The 19,332-nt window shown below is 54.7% G+C and overlaps 2 protein-coding genes and 1 long non-coding RNA gene across 3 annotated transcripts in view; 1 reads left to right on the plus strand and 2 right to left on the minus strand.

Moving 5' to 3' along the window:
• The window catches only part of ATP6V0D1 (ATPase H+ transporting V0 subunit d1), a 39,608-nt gene extending 37,703 nt beyond the window's left edge, over nt 1–1,905 (plus strand). The window contains exons 5-8 of the mRNA XM_045987687.1: nt 676–753; nt 893–1,069; nt 1,168–1,245; nt 1,348–1,905. Coding sequence (XP_045843643.1) covers nt 676–753; nt 893–1,069; nt 1,168–1,245; nt 1,348–1,509 — 495 coding nt within the window. The 3' untranslated portion in view covers nt 1,510–1,905. The remainder of the gene's footprint in view (nt 1–675; nt 754–892; nt 1,070–1,167; nt 1,246–1,347) is intronic.
• A 464-nt stretch (nt 1,906–2,369) lies between these two features.
• Nucleotides 2,370–8,075, minus strand: HSD11B2 (hydroxysteroid 11-beta dehydrogenase 2). Its single transcript, XM_045987686.1, has 5 exons — nt 7,676–8,075; nt 4,081–4,293; nt 3,768–3,953; nt 3,523–3,660; nt 2,370–3,330 (listed from the first exon to the last, which is right to left on the minus strand). Exons 1-5 carry the CDS (start codon nt 7,938–7,940, stop codon nt 2,909–2,911), a joined length of 1,224 nt encoding a protein of 407 aa, XP_045843642.1. The 5' UTR covers nt 7,941–8,075; the 3' UTR covers nt 2,370–2,908.
• Nucleotides 8,076–10,017: 1,942 nt separating this feature from the next.
• Nucleotides 10,018–17,369, minus strand: LOC123931039. Its single transcript, XR_006816210.1, has 3 exons — nt 16,971–17,369; nt 10,878–10,994; nt 10,018–10,491 (listed from the first exon to the last, which is right to left on the minus strand). It is a non-coding gene; the product is annotated as an uncharacterized LOC123931039 (long non-coding RNA).
• Between the last annotated feature and the right edge of the window lie 1,963 nt (nt 17,370–19,332).

The following is a 19,332-nucleotide window of genomic DNA, read 5'->3' on the forward strand; positions in this document are numbered from 1 at the left end:
TGCCCAGCAGGTCCAGTTTGCCTGGGCAAGAAGTGCTCATTCCCACCACAGCCCATGTGTCCAGCCATTGTACTGCAGGGCTGACGTGTATGAAGGCAGTAACCGTCCCTCAGCAGGAGTAGGGCTGACAGTTTGCTTCCTGCTTAGAGATGCCTGGGAGCTACCTGAGGGATAGAAGGAGTTCTGTGAGGTGGGGAACCAAGAGGGGCCAGGGTGCCCAGTCCAGGTGACCTCGGTGAACTCTCAGGAGTAACCTGCCCTCACTAAGCCCAGCAATATGTGGTTTGGTGAGGCTGGGGTGGGGGGTTGGGGGAATGGCAGGCAGAACAGCTGGGGGTGGACCGAGCCCCTCTCTGAGCCTGGCCTCCTGTGGGATGATGGTGGAGGGGTGTGGAAGGGCATGGAGGGGGCAGCACACCTCGAAGCTGACGCTCTTTGGCCAGAAATTGCTCTGTCACTCCTGGGTGCAGAGAGGCAGCAGGCCAGCTGATGAACAGTTGGGATTTGTGGATATTCTGAAGCTCCGACATGGGGGCTGCCCCGGCCCATCTGTGGGTGTGATGTTTGGACTCACAGTGCAAGGGTCTGGGGAGGGAAGGAGGGAACGGTGAGGAGGAGGCCTGGAATGTGCCCCAGTTCCCTGCCTGGGTTGAGCAAGCCCCCTGCTTTGCACAGGCCTACCTGGAGTCTTTCTACAAGTTCTGCACCCTGCTGGGCGGGACCACGGCTGATGCCATGTGCCCCATCCTGGAGGTGAGTGCCTCCCTCTCCTCCCCCCAAGCTGCCGGTCCTTGGGAGCCTGGGCTTGGGGGAAGCCCTGCTGGCTGACTGGCAACTGCCTCCCTCCCTCCCTCCCCTTCCCTCTCGCCTTGCTTGTACACTGGCCCCACAGTTTGAAGCCGACCGACGAGCCTTCATCATCACCATCAACTCGTTCGACACAGAGCTGTCCAAGGAGGACCGTGCCAAGCTCTTTCCGCACTGTGGGAGGCTCTACCCGGAGGGCCTGGCCCAGCTGGCTCGGGCTGATGACTATGAGCAGGTGAAAAGCGTGGCTGACTACTACCCGGTGAGTGCCCTGGCTACAGGGGGACGGGCAGGTCTGCGTGCCCAACCCACGGCTGACAGCACGCTCCCACTCACGCTGTCCTTCCCTCCCTGGGCCAGGAGTATAAGCTGCTCTTCGAGGGTGCAGGCAGCAACCCTGGAGACAAGACCCTGGAGGACCGATTCTTTGAGCATGAGGTGAGGGGTTGCTTTCCTGCCCCTGTGTAGGGAGAGGTTGGTGGCTCGGGCCTGACGCTGTTGTGATGGCCACCTGCACACCACGCCTGCCTCTGTCTGTAGGTGAAACTGAACAAGCTGGCCTTCCTGAACCAGTTCCACTTTGGTATCTTCTATGCCTTTGTGAAGCTCAAGGAGCAAGAGTGTCGCAACATCGTATGGATCGCCGAGTGCATTGCCCAGCGCCACCGCGCCAAGATCGACAACTACATCCCCATCTTCTAGTGCCCTGGCCCAAGTTCCCCACAAGTGTGTGTCTACATGTGCTGGCAAAAGCCCGTGGTTCACATGCCTTCCCTTGGGGGGTAGCACATTGTCCTAGTGACTTTTGGTTTCCCCGAACCTCTCTGAGATGGCCCTTGGGCCTAAGAAGGGGCTGGGCACCTGCTCCCCCGTCAAGGATGGACCCCCCACCCCGGAAGGAGGCCCCCTCAGCCCTCTGTTTACAGCCACTGACATGTCTGAGAAGTACGTGGTCATTCCTGAGAACCCCTGGGGCAGTGGGAGCCTCCTCTTACCCCTGTGGTTGGCCCCAGGGAAGGATAGTTTGTCCTTGAGGCATAACTCTGCAAGCCTGTCCCTCAGCCCTGCCCTCTGATATAATAAACTGCCCTGAGCCTAGCTGTCTGCTGTCTCCTTCGGGCCCCAGTACCTCTCCCAGACCCCAACTTCCCTTAGGTGCCACCTTGTCGAGCCTGCCCCCACCAAAGCTTCCAACCTCCTTCGCTGGCCCTCTCCCTGTGCAGCCAGGTTCTGCAAGGTCGGGGAAGTCACTGGAGGCCCCGATAGGCCTGTGCAGTTGCGTCCTGGCCTTGGAGGGTCCCAGGCCCATTTGCCTTATTGAGCCCCACTATGTCGTAGGCCAGGGGCATGACCCCCATCTCACTATGAGGAAGCCCAACTCTCTGGATAAATGATCTTCCCCCAGTCAGTGAAGGGGGAACTCCGTGTGAACCACAGACCATGTGCCCAGAGCCTCAGCCCATGCCAACCAGCAGGGGTTGCCCAGGCTGTCCCCATCTGTCACCAAACCACAACCTGTCATCCAGGTAGTCACCCCAGCCCCACACAGCATTTTTACATTCTAGGAGAAATAAAAATTTGTATTTAAAAGGTGGCAGTCAGGCAAGTGGGGGCAGCAGCCTGCCTGTGGCTGGGGGGGTTGGGGGGGTGGTCAGGGCCCTAATTCTTGAGCCAGTCAAGAACCAGGATTCACCCTTTGAATTGCAGCACGGAGGCACTGGTGCCTCGAAAAACTCCTGAGGGGGGTCCCCACCCCACCCAGTCACTCCTTAGTTTGCAGAGACACTGTCTGCGGGATCCTGTCGAAGTCTACAGCTAAGTCTAGCACAGAGCTCCCCATCCGGCTGGGTTCTCCCAGCTCCATGGTGGAACCTTGTGCCCAGAAGGGTCTGTGTGGGCTCATGAAGCAGTAGAGAGGCCTGGAGGCTTATTGGGAAGCCTCAGCTTCACCAGGCCTGGCCTGGGGCACTGATCAAGTGGGTAGGGCTAGGGTCCTTAAGGCCAGGCTCTAGGGCAGACTCGGGGGTCACAATGCCCGGGGAGGGCCAAGGGCTCCTGGGACCTCCTCTGCTGAAGCAGCTAGGCCATCTGTGGGCACTGCTCACTGGGCTGCCACCGGGGAAGGGCCTGGGTCTGGGTCCGGGCCCGGGTCCTGGGCTGCATCCTGAGCTGGGGTGGAGCCCGGCTGGCCAGGCCGCAGTGCTCTTGGCAGACAGTGATTGATGAAGAAGGTCTGCAGGAAGCGGCGCCGCAGGCCCTCGGGCAGGTAGTAGTGGATGAAGTACATGAGCCCCAGGCCATGGCCCGGGTAGTAGCGGCGGCGCGGCTGAACCGCCAGCAGTGCATCAGTGATGGCATCTACCACCGGGCTGAGGTCTGGCAGTGCCAGGCGCAGTGAGTGCAGGAACTGCCCGTGTAAGTGCTCGATGTAGTCCTCGCCGTAGGCCTGGAGCAACTCTTGGGGCAGGCTGGCCAGCAGCAGCTCCTTGCGCTGCTCCCACTGGCCCACATTGCGCACGGACTCTGGGGGGAGGGAGCGAGCGGCAAGGTCGGGGTGAGGTCAGTTAGGGAAGCCAAAGCCAGACTCAGGTCCATCTACCCCCAAACTGATCCCTGCCTCCAGCCAGAGCCTTGCCCGTTCCTCAGCCGGATCCCGCCCCGCCCCGCCCCAGACAGGACCACACCCACATGCCCCATCCCAAACCCAACCCCCACCTGTTTTAAAGCAGCCAGGCTGGATGACGCTGACCTTGACCCCCCAGGGCAGAAGTTCACAGCTGAATGTGTCCATGAGCAGCACCATGGCCGCTTTGGAAGCCCCATAGGCCGCCAAGCACGGGTACGGCATGTCTCCTGGGGAGGGATGGGGAGCGAAGCAGCTCAGCCCGGGCCAGAGGCTCCAGCACCCCTCCCCACTCCGCAGCAGCACCTTTTCTACTCTAGTGGGGAAGGGCACTCACCTGCTGGGCTGCCCACAGTCACGATGCGGCCCCTAGAACGGCGCAACAGTGGCAAGAGACCCTTGGTCAGCTCAAGCGCACCGAAGAAATTCACCTCCATGCAGCTGCGGAAAGTGGCCACTGGAGACAGCTCCACGTCGGCCACCACGTCATTGTAGCCTGCGTTGTTGACCAGGCCCCATAAGCCTGAGGTCACAGAAGGGGGTGAAAGAAGAGCACAAAGATCCGGGTCAGGGCCGCGGCAAACCTCTAACTCCTGCCCATTTGCTCCCACCCAAGCACACCCTCTCCTGGGGGAGCCATGGCCACTGACCTGAGCTGGCGGTGTGGGCCTTTGTGAACTCCAGTGCTCGGCTGATGTCTGCTGGCTTGGTTAGGTCCATCTGCAGCAGCCTTAGGCGAGGGGAACAGCAGGTGCGCAGCTCTAGGGCACCGGGGCTGTCCAAGTCCAACACGGTGGCCAGCACCGTAAAGCCCATGGCGTCTAGCTTCTTGGCCGTCTCCTTGCCAAAACCAGAGTCACAGCCTGGCCAGGGCAGAGCAGCCAGTCAACTCCTACTGTGGCCCAGTCCGGCCCAAGACAACTCTAGGATTCACCGGGGTCCAGACAGGATCCAGGCCCCTGGATATCCAGTCTTCCAGCAGTCAGCAGCCCTCCCTCCTTCCCAGATTTGCCTCTGCAGGCTTCGCCCCTCTGGCTGAGCACCTGGGCCCCAGCTCTCTCATAGCTGCCAACTCCCTGACTTCCCATAGCTGCCCCAAACATGGCTTACAAGTCCCACTTTACAGATGAGGACACAAAGACTGAGGAATTCAAAGTTGCTTCTCGAAGTCACTTAGCCAGCAAAGAGGAAAGTCAGGACTCTCCTGGAGGTCAGCGGGAGACCCTGTCTCAGTTCCCGTGTCCTGCCTGCTTTGCTTTCAGGCCTCAGCTTGTGTGTACAGTAGCACAGCCTCTCCCTTTCTCCCTGCCCTTGCCTGGGCTTCTTCCTCTTACCTGGCCTAGGAAGCAGCCCCTCTTTGGTCCTGTCCCATCTTGCCCCCTTGAATCCATTCTCTACCTAAGCAGCCAGAGGGATCTTTCCAAAAATGACAGTATCACTCTGCGGCTGAAAACCTTTCCAAGCCCCCCGCCCCCCGCCCCCCCCGCCCCCCCACTACCACCCAGCCCTCAGGATGAAGCCCAGGCTCTCGTGCATGTCATCACAACCTGAGCTCCACCTCCCTTCCCGGCCAACACCCCTTCTATTGTTCCAGGCTGCAGGCAAGCGGGAGGCCAATCCCCACCTCACCCCTGACCCCTAGTCTTGGAATTCCAATCAGTGGCAACAGTGGGGCATTCTCTGAGCCTCAGACCACTTGCCCCCAGGACAGGCAAGATGATGGATGGAGAAGAGAACAGACCTGCATTTGAATCCCTTCCCACACCCAACAAGTGTGACCTGAGGTCAGTTACCACTTTAGAGACTTAATTTCCTGTCTTTGGTATGTGGAGAGAGGAACCACCAGGCAGAGCCAGAGTGAGGGTCTGATAAGCAAGGCCCCCTTCCTTGATTGTTCCCATTCTGATCCGGTTTCCTGGGCAGCCAGCAAGGGAGAGAGAGGCCCATGAGGGTTGAGGCTCTCTGAAGCCTGTCTCCCTGGAGGTCCTGCTGAACAGAAGCTTCACAGGAGCCCTGCTTCCCTAGTTCTGGACAACTCTGGACACTGCGATGGGAAGCCCTCTTCACCTCAGCCCCGCCCCCTCTGCTGAGGCAGAGAACAAAGCTGAGCAGAGGGCTGTGAGCTGGGCTTTGCATGGGTGGCTGGGGGACTGCAGACAGCCCTGGGCTGATAGATCTTTCCAGGGCCAGTGTGACTCCGGGAGGCAAGGGAGCACATGTGTGCCCACTCGAATAAGCTCCCTCCCAGAGCAGACAGGCCATTCACAGGGAGAGGGAAGCCTTCCAGAGCCTCAGCTCTGTGGCCCCAACAGTCACCCATGCCTTGCACACCCTCTTGTTCACCTGTACACACACAGACACCTGTACATACCTCCAACCTGCCTGCATATTCACACGGGGGTTCATGCCCAGGAAACCCCCTGCCACCATCGGTACACAGACGTGCACACAAGGCACTCAGCCACTCAGCCCAAACTCTGACCCCATGACTGAGTTCGTGGAGTGGCCTTGGGCAGCGGTTTTCAGGGGAATTCTCAGGCAGCTCTGGCAGGCTCAAGACACTGTTCCTGGCAGGTGAGGCAGGGCCTGGTCACCTCTTTGTCTTGCATTCAGGTGGTGAGAGAGGAACCCGCAGAGAAGTGGACTGGGCTGGGCAGTGCTCCCATCCCAGGGCTTTACAGCCAGAGTTGCGGGAGTCCAAGCCTCAGCTGGCATCCCACCTCTCCCCTCACTCTCAGGCTCAAGGCAAGGAGAAGTAACAGCAGCAGCATGAAGGCCAGAAGAGAGATCTCGGGAAAGACTGCACACTGGGTCACCAGTACCAGCAGATAGCCCGGGTCCTGTTGAAGCAGCTCACACATTAGAAGGCAGAGCTCACAACCTAGTTCCTGATTCATACCAGGAGGGTCTGTATCTTTCCTTCCTCAATCCCCTGAAATTTCATACTGTACCTTGAGCTCAGGTCCCACTCATCCAGCCTGAACCCTGCTTTAACTCCACCCTCTTGCTGAAGCCCAAAAGCCCTCATGCCATCCTTAATCCCACCCCACCTCAGCAATCTGGCTTCTTACCTGGCATTCAGGGCCTCTTCTGAGAAAACAACCTCATATCCCACCACATCCCAGCAGCCGGGCTAGTTATGGACTGTCCCCTACACAGGCCATGCTCATTCCTGTCTCAAACCTTTGTCCCACATCCACGCTTTGTCTGATCCAAAACACCTTCCATCTATCTTCACTCATTCTCCCAGGCCCAGCACAAGGATGGCCTCTGGGAAGTTCTCCCAGGTCCATCTGATCATGCAAGGGCCCCTACTGGACAGAGCCTCTAAGAAGCTGGTCTAGAGGCAGCCCTCAGAGGCAGGGCCCAATGTAAGGGTAGACCTCTGAGAACCTGTCCAAGCCATGCGGGTTGGGGGAGAACTAGGCTGCCCCTCCCCCCATACAACAGAGTCAGTGCCCCCTGGCCTTTCTCCCCCTCCCCACTTCCCGCTAAGCCTTAGCCCCCCCCACTACCGTCCTTCTGGTGACAGATTTATTCCCTGCTCTAGACAAAGGGAACTCTGCCAGGTGGCAAGAGGCACCTGAGTACAGCCCTCCAAGACCTCCTTCCTGGGCACTGAAGGAGGAACTGTGGGGTGGGGTGCTGGTTGCAGACTCTGGACGGCTACCTCAGCAGTTGGGGATGGGTGGCAGGTTCTGAGAGGCAGCTGAATGCCCAGATGCCTCTCATGGTGACCTCAACCTTTTCTGGAGTCTAAGGATCCCAGTCAAGGGAGTCGGGGGTGTGTGTGTGCCCCAACTCCCCATCTAAGCGCCTTCCTCTGACCCCAGGGAAGAGGAGATAGGGCATCCCATGTGGGGATGTTAGGCAGAGGTCAAGGGGTGACCATCCTCTAAAGACCTTGGGAGCACACCCCTGTCCAGAGACTGCTGTCTTGAGGAGGAGCATAGCATAAACCCCAAACTCCAGGAGGCTCCGTCTTTCTCATCCAGCAGTTGTCCCTGCGCACCTGCCCACTCCCGGCCTCATTTTCCCTCCAACGCTCTCCACAGCGGCAGGTAGTTAACCCGGACTTAGGGAGGTGCCTTGCGCTTCCTACTTGGCTCACTCCCGGCACCCAAGGGAAGGCGACACTCCCACTCCTGCGCTAGGGTCCAGCCTTGCCGTGGCGTGCTCAAGGGGAGCCCTCTGGGGGTCTGGTCCCGCCCTCGAGCCTGGAGTCCCCGCGCTTCGCGCACTCACCGGTGATGAGCACCGCGCGAGTGGCCACGGGCAGGCGCGGCGAGCGCGCCAGGCGGGACAACGCGATCCAGCCGGCGGCAGCCAGCACGGCGAGTGCGGCCGGCGGGGGCAGCAGGCGCTGGCACAGCCAGTCGAGCGCAGCCAGCAGCGCCAGCGCCGCCAGCAGCGGGCGGCCCAGACGCAGGTCTGCGCGCAGCAGCTGCAGCAGAGCGCGGGCCGCCACAAGCAGCCAGGCACCGCCCGACGGCCAAGGCCAGCGCTCCATGGCGGCTGGGCCGGGCTGGGCCGGGGCGGGGGCCGGGCTGGGGAGCAGGGAGAGGGACTTGGGGGCCGGGGCGAGGGGCGCGGGGTGCAGCAGAACACCGACCAAGGACGGAAAGGACACTCGCTTTCTCTGTTCGCCCTCGGGCCGAGCTTATAAAGAGCCCCGGGGGGGCGGGGGAGAGGGCGGAGCTGAGGCGGGGAAGGGGGCGGGGCTTTCCTCCACTTCTCACCCGCACCCTCCTCCCGGCAGGTGCCCCCCCTCGGCCCCGCCCCCGCGGCCAGATCTGCTTTCTAAGAAGCCGGAACAAAGTCCCAAAGTTGCTGCTAGAGGAGGAGCCGCCTAGCCGCTGACCGTGCCGGCAACAGGGCCGGTCAGTGTAGCCCTCGTCCCTTGCATCTGCTCACCCTTCGCCCACACCCCCCACGGTCCCAAGGCCGCTGACCCGCCGCTCCCAGGTGAGCACACCCACCTCACACTTGCTTGGGACACCTAAGGACACTTAGAACCACCATCAGCTTCGCACACCGACAGCACCTGTGCGGCCTCCTGGCCTGCCGAACAGCTTGGAGAAGCAGCCCGCCCTCACCCGGCCGGCCGCCGCAGCCGCAGCGGGCACACGCGCCGCACTCCCACGCTGTGCACGGCCGCAGGTCCCTCGCGCGCGCGCGCGCACACACACACACACACACACACACACGCACGCCCTGACGCGCGCTCACACCTAAGCTGCCCGCGGCCACAAAACCGGCTTGTGGCGGGTGCCGGGGGGAGCAAGATGCCCAGGTTCTTGAGAGTCTCTTGCCCCGCCTTCCACCTTCCCTCCAGGGCCCAGTCCCGGGGATGCACCAACCCCACCTCCTTCTGCCACACAAGTGTACGTGTGTGGGAGTGCAGGGGTGTGTGTGTGTGTGTGTGTGTGTGGCGGAGGCGGGGGCTCACAGAAAGAGTCTAGGCCTCCCATTACTTCCAGCCCACCCTCCAACCCATACTCCAGGCCAATGGGGACTCCTGGAGAGTCAGTGAGGGCAGCTTCTAGGACGAGGTGATCCCTGTCCTACTCCCATGATTCCGCAGGGTATAAAATAAGTACTGTGAGTGTGGGTGCATTTCCCTGCCTGTATATATGAAGATCTGTGTTTGTGTGTGGCCCAGCGGCCCCCCATCCTGCCCACCCCCGTGTCTGGCACCCTGTATTTGGCATCCATGCGAGGGCTCTGCCAGGCACTAGGAATTGGTGCCAGCATCTGGCTGCCAGGCCTGATTTTGAGGGCAGTAGGTGCACCCCATGGCAGAAGGAGTCCCTGCTTCCTGTGGGCCTCTGGATCTTGCCCACTGCCTCATCTATGCCCAAACTAGGTCCTGGGAGGTCATGGATCCCCTCCTAGCCCTGTGGCCAATCTCTATCTTAGGTGCTCAGGCTCTGTGCCATGGCTTAGAGGCAACGCCTCCTTCAAAGTCTTCTCTGCCACCCAGGCATAGCTCCCTGTTGGGCCAGGGGAGTCTCAGGGAGGGGGCTGGGAGCCATTTAGGAAGGGGCCACCTGGGTTGAGGGTTCATCTCCAGTTCATAGCCACTTCTGTGCCTTTAAGTATTCCTCCTCCTCTCAGCACAGACGGCAGGCTAGCCCTGGCCTGGGGAGGAAATGTGTGACTACCTTGAGCACATGACTTTGTGTACCTGTTTGTGCCAGTATTTGCAAACACTTGTGTCCATGTCCTGTGCCATGACCTGCAAGTGCCTGCAAGTGCACTTGTGTATATTGTGTGTGCTTCTGGTGACTCTTCCTTTGTCTGGGTCATCTTTTGGAAACTCAGGAAAACATCCTAAAACCTGTTGACTCCTGTTGCTCTGAATCTACGGTCCAAGCTCATAGGTAGACACAGGAGCCTTGGCCTAGCTTCCTGACCTGAGCAGTAGACCCTGGATTTGTGGGAACCCCCGCCCCACTTTGTCAACCTATTGAAAGTCTGGCTATGGTTTCTCCTGCCTCGGCGTATTAAGGGCTTCCTTGGGAGCTGGACAGGCATTTAGAGGAGGAAGTGTGTGGGTGGGGGGGGGGGGGTGTCCCAGGCAGTCTTCAAGGTCAAGGCCACACAGGTAGTCCTTAGCACTTGCTGAACTAGAACCCAAACTATGGGAAGTGGAAGTGGGGCAGCAAAGTGAGAATACAGAATGAGAAGCAGAATCCTACACTATCCTGAGAAGGAACCATGAAGAATCCTGACTTATTGGGAAGCCCATGGTGGGGAGAAAGACTTGCTGAGAGGGGTATAGAGAATTGCCTTTGGTTGCAGAGAATAGGATGGCTAGGATGGGGAGGGGATATTTCCAGCTCATCTTTTGGGATCCTCTGCCACCTTGGACAGAACCATTAGTCTTGTGTGATTTGGGTCTTGTGGGACTGGATGACCTGCCACATTTTTATATGTGCCCACCCAGCTCACCCAAATTCACCCTACTTCCAAGGCCAAGAGGCCAGGCCTCCTTCCTAGGATCTATGCAGCAGTCTTCTCAGCAGCTGAACCCTTAGCCCTCATCAGGTGGAGAAGTTCTGGAAGTAGAAAGAAGGTGGTTCAGGCAGTCAGGGATGGGAGGGGCTGGCCCAACCCTGTCTGAGGCCTGCTGCCAGCTTGTGCCTGCCCAGGGGCAGAGAACCAGCCTCTGCCAGAACCAGGAATCTGGGCTGGCAGGGGCCTCCAAGGAAGAGAAGGGAAGGGAGGCAGAGGGCAGTAGCCCCAACTGATAAGGCAGGGCCTGACAGGGTCAATGGAATGAAGAGCAACCAGAAGGATCAGAGCCCCTAGCCACCCCACCCCTAAGCCCTCAGCCCATTGTCTCCCTGAGTCCTCAGTCTGACATCCCCCTCACTGCCCACCACCACCCATGATCTCTCCTCCCCCTTGGTCAGAAACCTGGTGAGGCAAACCCTTAGCTTACTCCAGGCTCTAGAGGGTCACTGGTTGGTGGGGGGCTGGCAGGCTGGCTCCAGTCTGCTCCGGCTGAGTCTCGCAGCTCACTGGCACCATCTGCTGGCCTTGCTGGAAGGGCGCGGCTCTGAGGGGATAGAGTGAAGCTGAAGGCTGGATTTGAGGATGAGGGGAACAGAAGCATGCGTGGGGTGTCGTCACAGTCTCCAAGAGTTCACCCTCTGTCCCCTGGCCACACTGGGGCTCCTGGAGCCAAGACTCCTTCATCATGTCTTCCTCCCTTGGTGGTGCAGCTCAGGGGCAGCAAAGTCCCAAGGAGGCCCTGCCTTGCCCTCTGGTCCCTCCCAGCACCCCAGCACCCCTCCCTCCAGCACATGGCAGAGGGGCCCATCTTTCTGGCAATGGCCAGTACCCCCACTGAGGTTCCAGACCCCATCGCCCCCATCCTCAGAGATAGCAAACTTTTGTTCAGTTTCTACTGGATGCCAGCCCCTGTGGTGGGTGTCCTGGGTTCATAACAACAACCGGCCTCTTCCACTGGTGGCCGCGACAGAGAACGACTTTCACCTCAATCCCATACTGTTCTTGTGCTCCTCTCTCCTCAGCCACATTTCTTTAAATTTATCTACGATCTCCATCTCCACTTTCTCCCCACCCCCACTCTAGCTCTGCATGACTCCCCCTCCTGACCTCACCAAAGGCCACCAGAGAACCACATCCCATTTCCCAAATACCACAGACACATCTTTGCTCAGGTGTACGTGAGCGCTCGCTTCAGACTCAGGCGTACTTGAGCCCAAAGTCTGGGATCTTGAGAACTGTGTTAATGCGGGACCATGTTTGCCACATGCGGCCTCTTAAAATTTCGTTCTGAGGGCCAAAGGAGAGCTAGGAATGGTTTTGAGCAAATGAGATACCTGTCCCAATTGCCAGGAAATGGATTTAGGGATGGGGGGAGAGTGGAGGCAGGGAGTCTTGTTGCGGCATCCAGACAAGGGACAGAAGCAGAGGTCTGCTTTGGGCTAAGCGAGTCCAAGATGCTCATGGATATGCAAGAGCTGAGCCCAGAAGCACCTGGATGCCAGCCGTCTCTGGAACATAACACGGCTCCGTGGCAAGGAGCCCAGGAGATCACCGACCCACCTTCATGTGCCCTAGGCACGAAGTGAAATCCCTGTGTTTTCAGGGGTACGCTATCCAGGCTGTGCATCTGGAAATCCCGCCCTTTGGTTAGCGGGGAAAGGTGAGGCCTGGGAAGCCTGGGATATCACTTGCATTTTCAAACCGTCTTGCACCCTCCTCAGAACTTTTCTTTTGCCTCCAGGATTAAAGGCAGATATTTGGGGATTAGGGCCTTCGAGTTTGGGAAACACTAAGAGAATGTGCTCAGAAGTGTTTTCTAGACCAGCCCTGGGGGGGAAAGGCAAGCCCAATTGAGAACACCTGCCAGGAGTGCTTGGCTGACTCCAGGTGAAACCGGCTATCTCGGATCCTGCAGTGTGGTTTTTGAGTCATTCGTAACCCTCTGCCACATTTCCTGTGTATTTGTCATATGCCAGTCCTGTGTGTGGTTTCCTCGTCCCTTATTTTATTTACTATGCTCATACAGTCCCTGTGAGGCAGGTACTATACATGAGAGAACAAACTTAGGAGCACCTGGTGGGGGGGCGTCCTCGGTGCAGAGTCTACTTGTCCCTCTCCCTCTGCTCCCCCCTCCCATCCTGCTCTCTCTCTCTCAAATAATAAATAAATAAAATCTTAAAAAGAAAGAAAGAAAGAAAGGAAACCCAGAGAGGTTATGGGGTACCGTAGGTCACACAGCTATGCAGACGCTAGACTCCCAACCATCTGGTCACACTGCCTCCTGGCCTTCAGCCTAGGGGGCTGGCAATATCTGGGTGAAAGACTATCAACCTTCTTTTAAAATTTGCTTCTAGACTAGAAACATGTCTCCCAATGGTAGAATTAAGGCAAGTTGTTAAAACGAATTCCAAGACTTGCTTCATTATAATTCCATCAAGGCTGATTTAGGCCTTTTTTTTTTTTTTTTTTGGCAGAACAATTGCAAAAGATACAAAAATTAGTTGCTGTTGGCTAGCTGATTTACTTTATTTGCATATATAAAATTCAGCCTCACCCTTAGTGGCTAATACCCCCCTGGGGAAGCTGTGGCTGTTTTCTGATTGCTGGTGGGGAGGCCTGTGTGCGTTGTTTTTTTAAATAAACTGAAACCAGATGGAGGGGGGTTTTGTTCACAGCCTTGCCTACAATTTTCTCCAGCAAATTCCTTGAAAAGCCAACCACCTATGAGTGGTGTCTGTTCTCCTAGGAGGTCTCTCACCGCTGGTATGCAAATGGTGAGCAGGATGGGGATTTCTAAAAGTGAAACAAAAGAAGGAGCAGAGGAAGCTTCTTGGGTCAGGGGCTTTCTGGAATGCAGGGCCATCTCCTCATGGAGCCCCAATTTTAGGTCTGCACTTAGAGTTTGTGTCCTCATTCTCCCCTTCTCCCTGGAGTTGGGGGTTGGCCTGGGGAGATGGAGTCTTGGGCTGGGCTTGAGTCAGAATCACCTGGACCCATCACCTGGGGAAAATAAGGATTCCAGACTCCCCGTATATATCCCATTTGTACTGCTAACCGCTGGTGTGAGACGCCACTTCTTCAAACGGGTTGATTTTTGAGTCGGTGGGGGGTATATTCCCCAAAAGGGGCCCAACCCATTCTGGCTTCCATCCTGGGAAGACCAGTTGCTCATGGTGGTTATCGAAATATTTTTAATCACCAGCCAGGTCTAGGGCTTTTGTAATGTCCCTCGAGTACCTCATTAAGTGATTCCTTGCTCGGAGAGATGAAGCAAAGCCTCCCCCTGTCACAGTGTCAGGAGGTTAGCATTTTTCTTTGGAATGTGAATTGGGTATTGTCGCAGTGAGGTATGACCCAGTCCCCGAGCAGGGGGAGGACACGTCTTTCCCAGCTCCAACCTTCATTCCTAGCTCAGAACACTGTTCTTTTGGATTCCAAGCCTTTTCAGATAATTGTGTCAGGTTACATAAGGTTTCGAGATATGAGCACTCAAAGGAAATTCCGCTGGGAACAGGCCTGAGAGGTTCCGGCGCATAATTTGCTTTCAAGTATTCCAGGAAAAATTCAGGTGTTTCAGGCCTGCACATTTCTGAAATAAAGTAACCACAGTCAGCAGCTTTGCAAGCATGTACCATTGCCCATAGAAGTGAGCAAGCAAAGAGAGCAATTTCATGCAGGATGAAAATACCCCTCCCTGGGGAGCATGTGCAGGCCCCAGGGAGAAGAGGTCATTTACAAAGAGGACTGCTTTGACCAGGCGGCCATAGATATTTTCACCAGCACAAAACACCCTTTACCACCCCCCACCCTCCCCTGCGTCTTAGGTAACACATGTGGTAGACACAAGCCTTCAGTTTTCCAAGAAACATAAAATAAAAACTGAATTATTGGCAGAGAAGCTTTAAAAATCTTTAGTTCCTCGGACTCTGTGGGCACATTTTTCACACATCATGATTTTTATTACATTTGCCTCCGAGGGACTGCCCTGCAGCAGCTCTGTTGCATAAGGCGCTGTTTCCAAACACCTTGTCCCTAACAAGACACACAGAAAAAGTTTTATCTAGGTCCGAGAGAGTTCTGGAGGGGTGACATTGTGTTCCAAGCTGCACTGGTTATAGTCGACAGTGGGAAGGCTTCCAGAATCTTCTCACCAAGGAAGCTGAGAGAATATTCTGAATACCGAGCAGTATTTCTTTCTTAAAGCACAAAGTGGTCATAAAAACCATTTAACACGGAAAAATTAATGGGAGGAAAATGTCCTGAGTGTAGCAAATAAAAAAAATCTTTACAAGGCATACGGAAAAAAAAAAATAGATGTACCATGTTGAAGGGATAATAACATAGGGAAGACAATTTTTGCACCAAAAATAATTCAACAAGTATCATTTACTTTATAAAAGGCTTCACAAAAGAACTCCTATAAGAAGCACTATCTTTTCATTTGTTCCATCTTTCTGCCCTCCCTTCGTTTCTTCAGCAAACATTTATTGAGTGCTTGCTGTGTTCCAAGCTCTGTACTAAGGAGTTAGATAAGCATCATTCCTCCTCTTGGGGTCTCTCTGGCTGTCTGGAGGGACAGCCCCTAATCAAATCACTACACAATCAGGAGCCACTGAGAGCAGAAACCAGAGTCCCATGGTGCTATGGGAGTAATAGTATCTTCTGAGGGTCGGGGAAAGCTAGCCCAGAAGAAGTGATGCTCCAGGTAGCAAACGTGAAAAGGCCTTCAGTATGACGGCGAGCCTGGTCCTTTGAGGAAAGGGAGGCCCATGAGGCTGTAGGAATTACCCGGAGCCAGGGGACACAGGAGGTCTTGGAGGTCACTGTGAGGAGGAGGGTTTTTTTGTTTGTTTGTTTTTTTGTTTTTTGAGGAGGATGTTTTGATTCTAATTTCATGGTATATTGAACTGTTGCTCCCTGGGGAGCAGGGAGAGTCATGATGGTTGTAAATTGGAAGTAAAATAATCAGTTTGGCTTTAAAAAAAACCATTTTTTTGACAGTCACAAGTTGTGAGGAGAATGGACTGATGGGGATGGGAGCCCACAGTGGAAGCACTAAGACCAGTTTGGAGGCTACTGAGCTTGCCCGGGCAAGAAATTCTGGTGGCCATGGGCACAAGCCAAGTGGAGGGGCCGGTTCATCCAGGGTTCATTGGAAAGGGTACTGTGACCCAGACAAAGTGGGCCCAGAGAATGAGAGCTGTGGCTGGCCACATCCCACCCGGGCTAATTTGACAATTAAAATTTAATTTCATTAGTTGATGAAATGGATAGCATCATCTTCCTGATGGAAAGATAAGCAAGGTCTAGATGATACGTATGGATATCCACTACCAGCTGAACACTCCATGTGTTCAGTCCTCATCACACTTGTGTGGTAGCTACTTACCTTCATTTCACCAAAGGAGCAAATTGAGACTCGCAGAGGTGAATGAGTTTGCCCAGCCGGCGATGGCAGAGCTGGGATTGAAACTGGTAAACTATGGACCTGCCCTGGGACGAGTGACAGGTCTTGGGGGGGCCCCAGGTGCACAATGGCTCTAATGAAGGACGGGCTGGTTTGGCACAGGGCATGGGGATTTTTTAATCTTTAAGGGTGTGCAAGTCCTTAAAACCACAATTGGGCCTTTTCTCCCTGTAGCCTGGGCTCTTGCACCCTGGGCGGACCGACCTTGTGAGGCAGCCATTGTGGACAGGAACAAGTTCTGCCCCAGGGGCTGACTTCTGTTCCAGAAAAGTGGGCCTCACATTTTCATGGAAATTGGCCAAAGGGGCAGGAGGAGCTAAGAGAACACTCCAAGTAAAGGGAACCCTGTGGGGAAAGGCCTAGGGGTGGCAGCAAATGCTGTGGGTTCCAGGAGCTGCGTAATCCTCAGAGAGGACAGGGTTGGAGAGGTGGACAGGAACTTGTTCTTCAAGTCCTTGGTAGCCATGCTGTGTGGTCTTTTAATTCATCCTAAATGCAAAAGGGACCCCTGGAAATATCTTACACAGAAGAGCTATAGATGTTATTTTCATATTGAGAAGGTTTCTCTGCCATGGGAGCGGGCAACGTGTTTCTTTCTTTAGTAGGTGATGCCCTGGGTGGTGTCAGGTTCTGAACTGGGGACCTCACTATGTTGACAGACTCTGGAAGAATATGATCAAACTGCCTGTGCTTTTAAAGAGCACGTTTGACCAAGGGTACCTGACTGGTTCAGTTGGTAGACATGGAACTTTGATCTTGAGGTCATGAGTTTAAGCCCCATATTGGGTGTAGAGCTTAATAAAATTAAATAAATAAATAAAATAAAAAGCAATTTGGCCAGAGGGAGTCCTTTTCTCAGAGAGCCTGGCTTGGAATCACGCAGACAGACATGGAGGGAATCTGAGCTGCCCCTTGGACTTTTGTTTCAAATGAGACCTGTTTTAATTCATTGTATGTGTATTTAACCCTATTTGAAACCCACTGTATTAATTTCCTATTGCTACGATAAGCTGTTGCCACAACACATATTTAAAAATAACACACATTTTTTACCTTACAGTTCTGGACATCAGAAGTTTGAAGTGGGTCTTACTGGGCTACAGTCAAGGTGTCAGCAGGCTTGTTCCTTCTGGAGGCTCTCGGGAACAATCTGTTTCCTTGCCCTTTCCAGCTTCGAGGCCGTCTGCATTCCTCAGGTCCTGGCTTCTTCCTCCACCTTCAAAGCCAGTAGCGCAGTGTTGTCATATCTCTTTGACCTTTGCTTTCATTATCACATCACCTTTTCCCATTCTGACCCTTGGGCCTCCCTCTCAGAAGGGCCTTATGACCAACAGTGAGCTGACCTGGACAATCCTGGACAATCTCCCGCATTTCAATCTCCTTAATTTAATCAAAGTCCCTTTTGCCTTGTAAAGTGACATATTCATAGCTTTCAGCGATTAGGATGTGGACATCTTCGGGAGGCCATTATTCAGACTACAACCCACTTTTTTTTTTAATTTTTAAAAAAGATATTTATTTATTTGACAGAGAGATCACAAGTAGGCAGAGAGGCAGGCAGAGAGAGAGAGCAGGCCCCCGGCCAAGCGGAGAGCCTGTGGGGCTCGATCCCAGGACCCTGAGATCATGATCCGAGCTGAAGGCAGAGGCCCAACCCACTGAGCCACCCAGGCGTCCCCAGACTACAACCCACTTTAACAAATAAAGAGAAAGGGTGAACCTGGCTGGCTCAGTCAATAGAGCGTGTGACTCTTGATCTTAGGGTTGTAAGTTAGAGCCCCATGTTGCACATAGCGATTACTTAAAAATAAAATTTTTTATAAGATTTTATTTATTTGACAGAGAGAGACAGCAAGAGAGGGAATACAAGCAGGGGGAGTGGGAGGAGGAGATGCAGGCTTCCCACCAAGCAGAGAGCCCGATGCGGAGCTCCATCCCAGGACCCTGGGATTATGACCTGAGCCAAAGGCAGACGCTTAACAACTGAGCCACCCAGGCCGCCCAAAAATAAAATCCTTAAAAGAACATGGAGAGAATAATAAGCCCAGCAGCTGGGAGAAGAATGGTCTGGATGTAGGCAGGCAGTTGTTAGGAAGCTAGGGCAGAATCAGCAAGTAAGATGCTGGTGGTCTGGACTGGAGTGGAGTGGGAGGAATGGACACCGGACATGCTGCCTAGTCTTGGGGACTATCTGGTTTAGATGGGCAAGGACCAGGAGGAGACTGGGTAGTTAGTTAGTGGTGCCCTTTGGAGGGCGGGAGCGAAGGAACAACTGTGGCAAAGACAGAAAGGGTATATAAGGATATGTTGCATTTAGATACCCATGGGACATCCAGGAGACAAGCCTGGGAGGCAGGTGGACCCAGGGCTTAGATGACTGTGACTCTCAGATTCCCTCTCTTCCCTGTGGGCATAAATGGGCTCATCCTCTACATTGATCTCTGGGTCACCATCTCTGTTGGACCCTAAAGTCCTTCAATTCCAGGTAAGAGTCATCTTGATTGACATCTTTTTTTTTTTAATTTTTTATTTTATTTATTTGACAGAGAGAGAGAGATCACAAGTAGGCAGAGAGGTAGGCAGAGAGAGAAGGAAGCAGGCTCCCCGCAGAGCAGAGAGCCCGACGCGGGGCTCGATCCCAGGACGCTGAGATCATGACCCGAGCCGAAGGCAGCGGCTTAATCCACTGAGCCACCCAGGTGCCCCCTTGATTGACATCTTAACAAGAGAAATCATCTTGTATTTCTGAGGCCAGAGTAGCAGTGATATTTATTCCACACCGAGTTTGAGTTTATCAAGCCTGGAAACAAGAATTTATATGGTAGAAAAACTAAATCACTTGCACAAGGACTCACAACTGACTTTTGACAAAGCAGGAGTTGTTATGTTGCTTTGACTGTACACATGTGGCTCATACATTTTAGGCATAGGGATGCTTTCTATCCAACCTGTTCTGAGCAGGTAGCCAGCCAGCTGCTCACTGTTTTAGGGCCTTGGAGATATGGATAGGACTGCTGGCAGAAGACCAAGTTTCTTCATTGGTTTTTTTGGGGCGGGGGAAAGCCCGAGCTCATGGGAAAGTCCATTTCCATTTGCTCTCTGGCTTTCAGGGAAGTCAGGTCCAGGAAAGAGAGCCTTCAGGCCCTTGGACCCAGGAAGCAGGCACCTGTCCCTGGCAATCTTTTTTTTTTTTTTTTTAAGATTTATTAATTTTTTTTTTTTGAGAGAGTGAGAGAAGAGGCAGAGAGAATCTCCAGCAGAATTCCTGCTGAATGCAGAGCCCAATGTGGGTCTTGATTCTAAGACCCTGAGATCATGACCTGAGCTCAAATCAAGAGGCAGAGGCTTACCTGACTGAGGCACTTAGGTGCCCCTGCCCCTGGCAATCTTGGGGCAGCAGGCATGGCCCCTCAGA

The sequence above is a fragment of the Meles meles genome, chromosome 19, assembly GCF_922984935.1.
Source record: "Meles meles chromosome 19, mMelMel3.1 paternal haplotype, whole genome shotgun sequence".
Taxonomy (NCBI): domain Eukaryota; kingdom Metazoa; phylum Chordata; class Mammalia; order Carnivora; family Mustelidae; genus Meles; species Meles meles.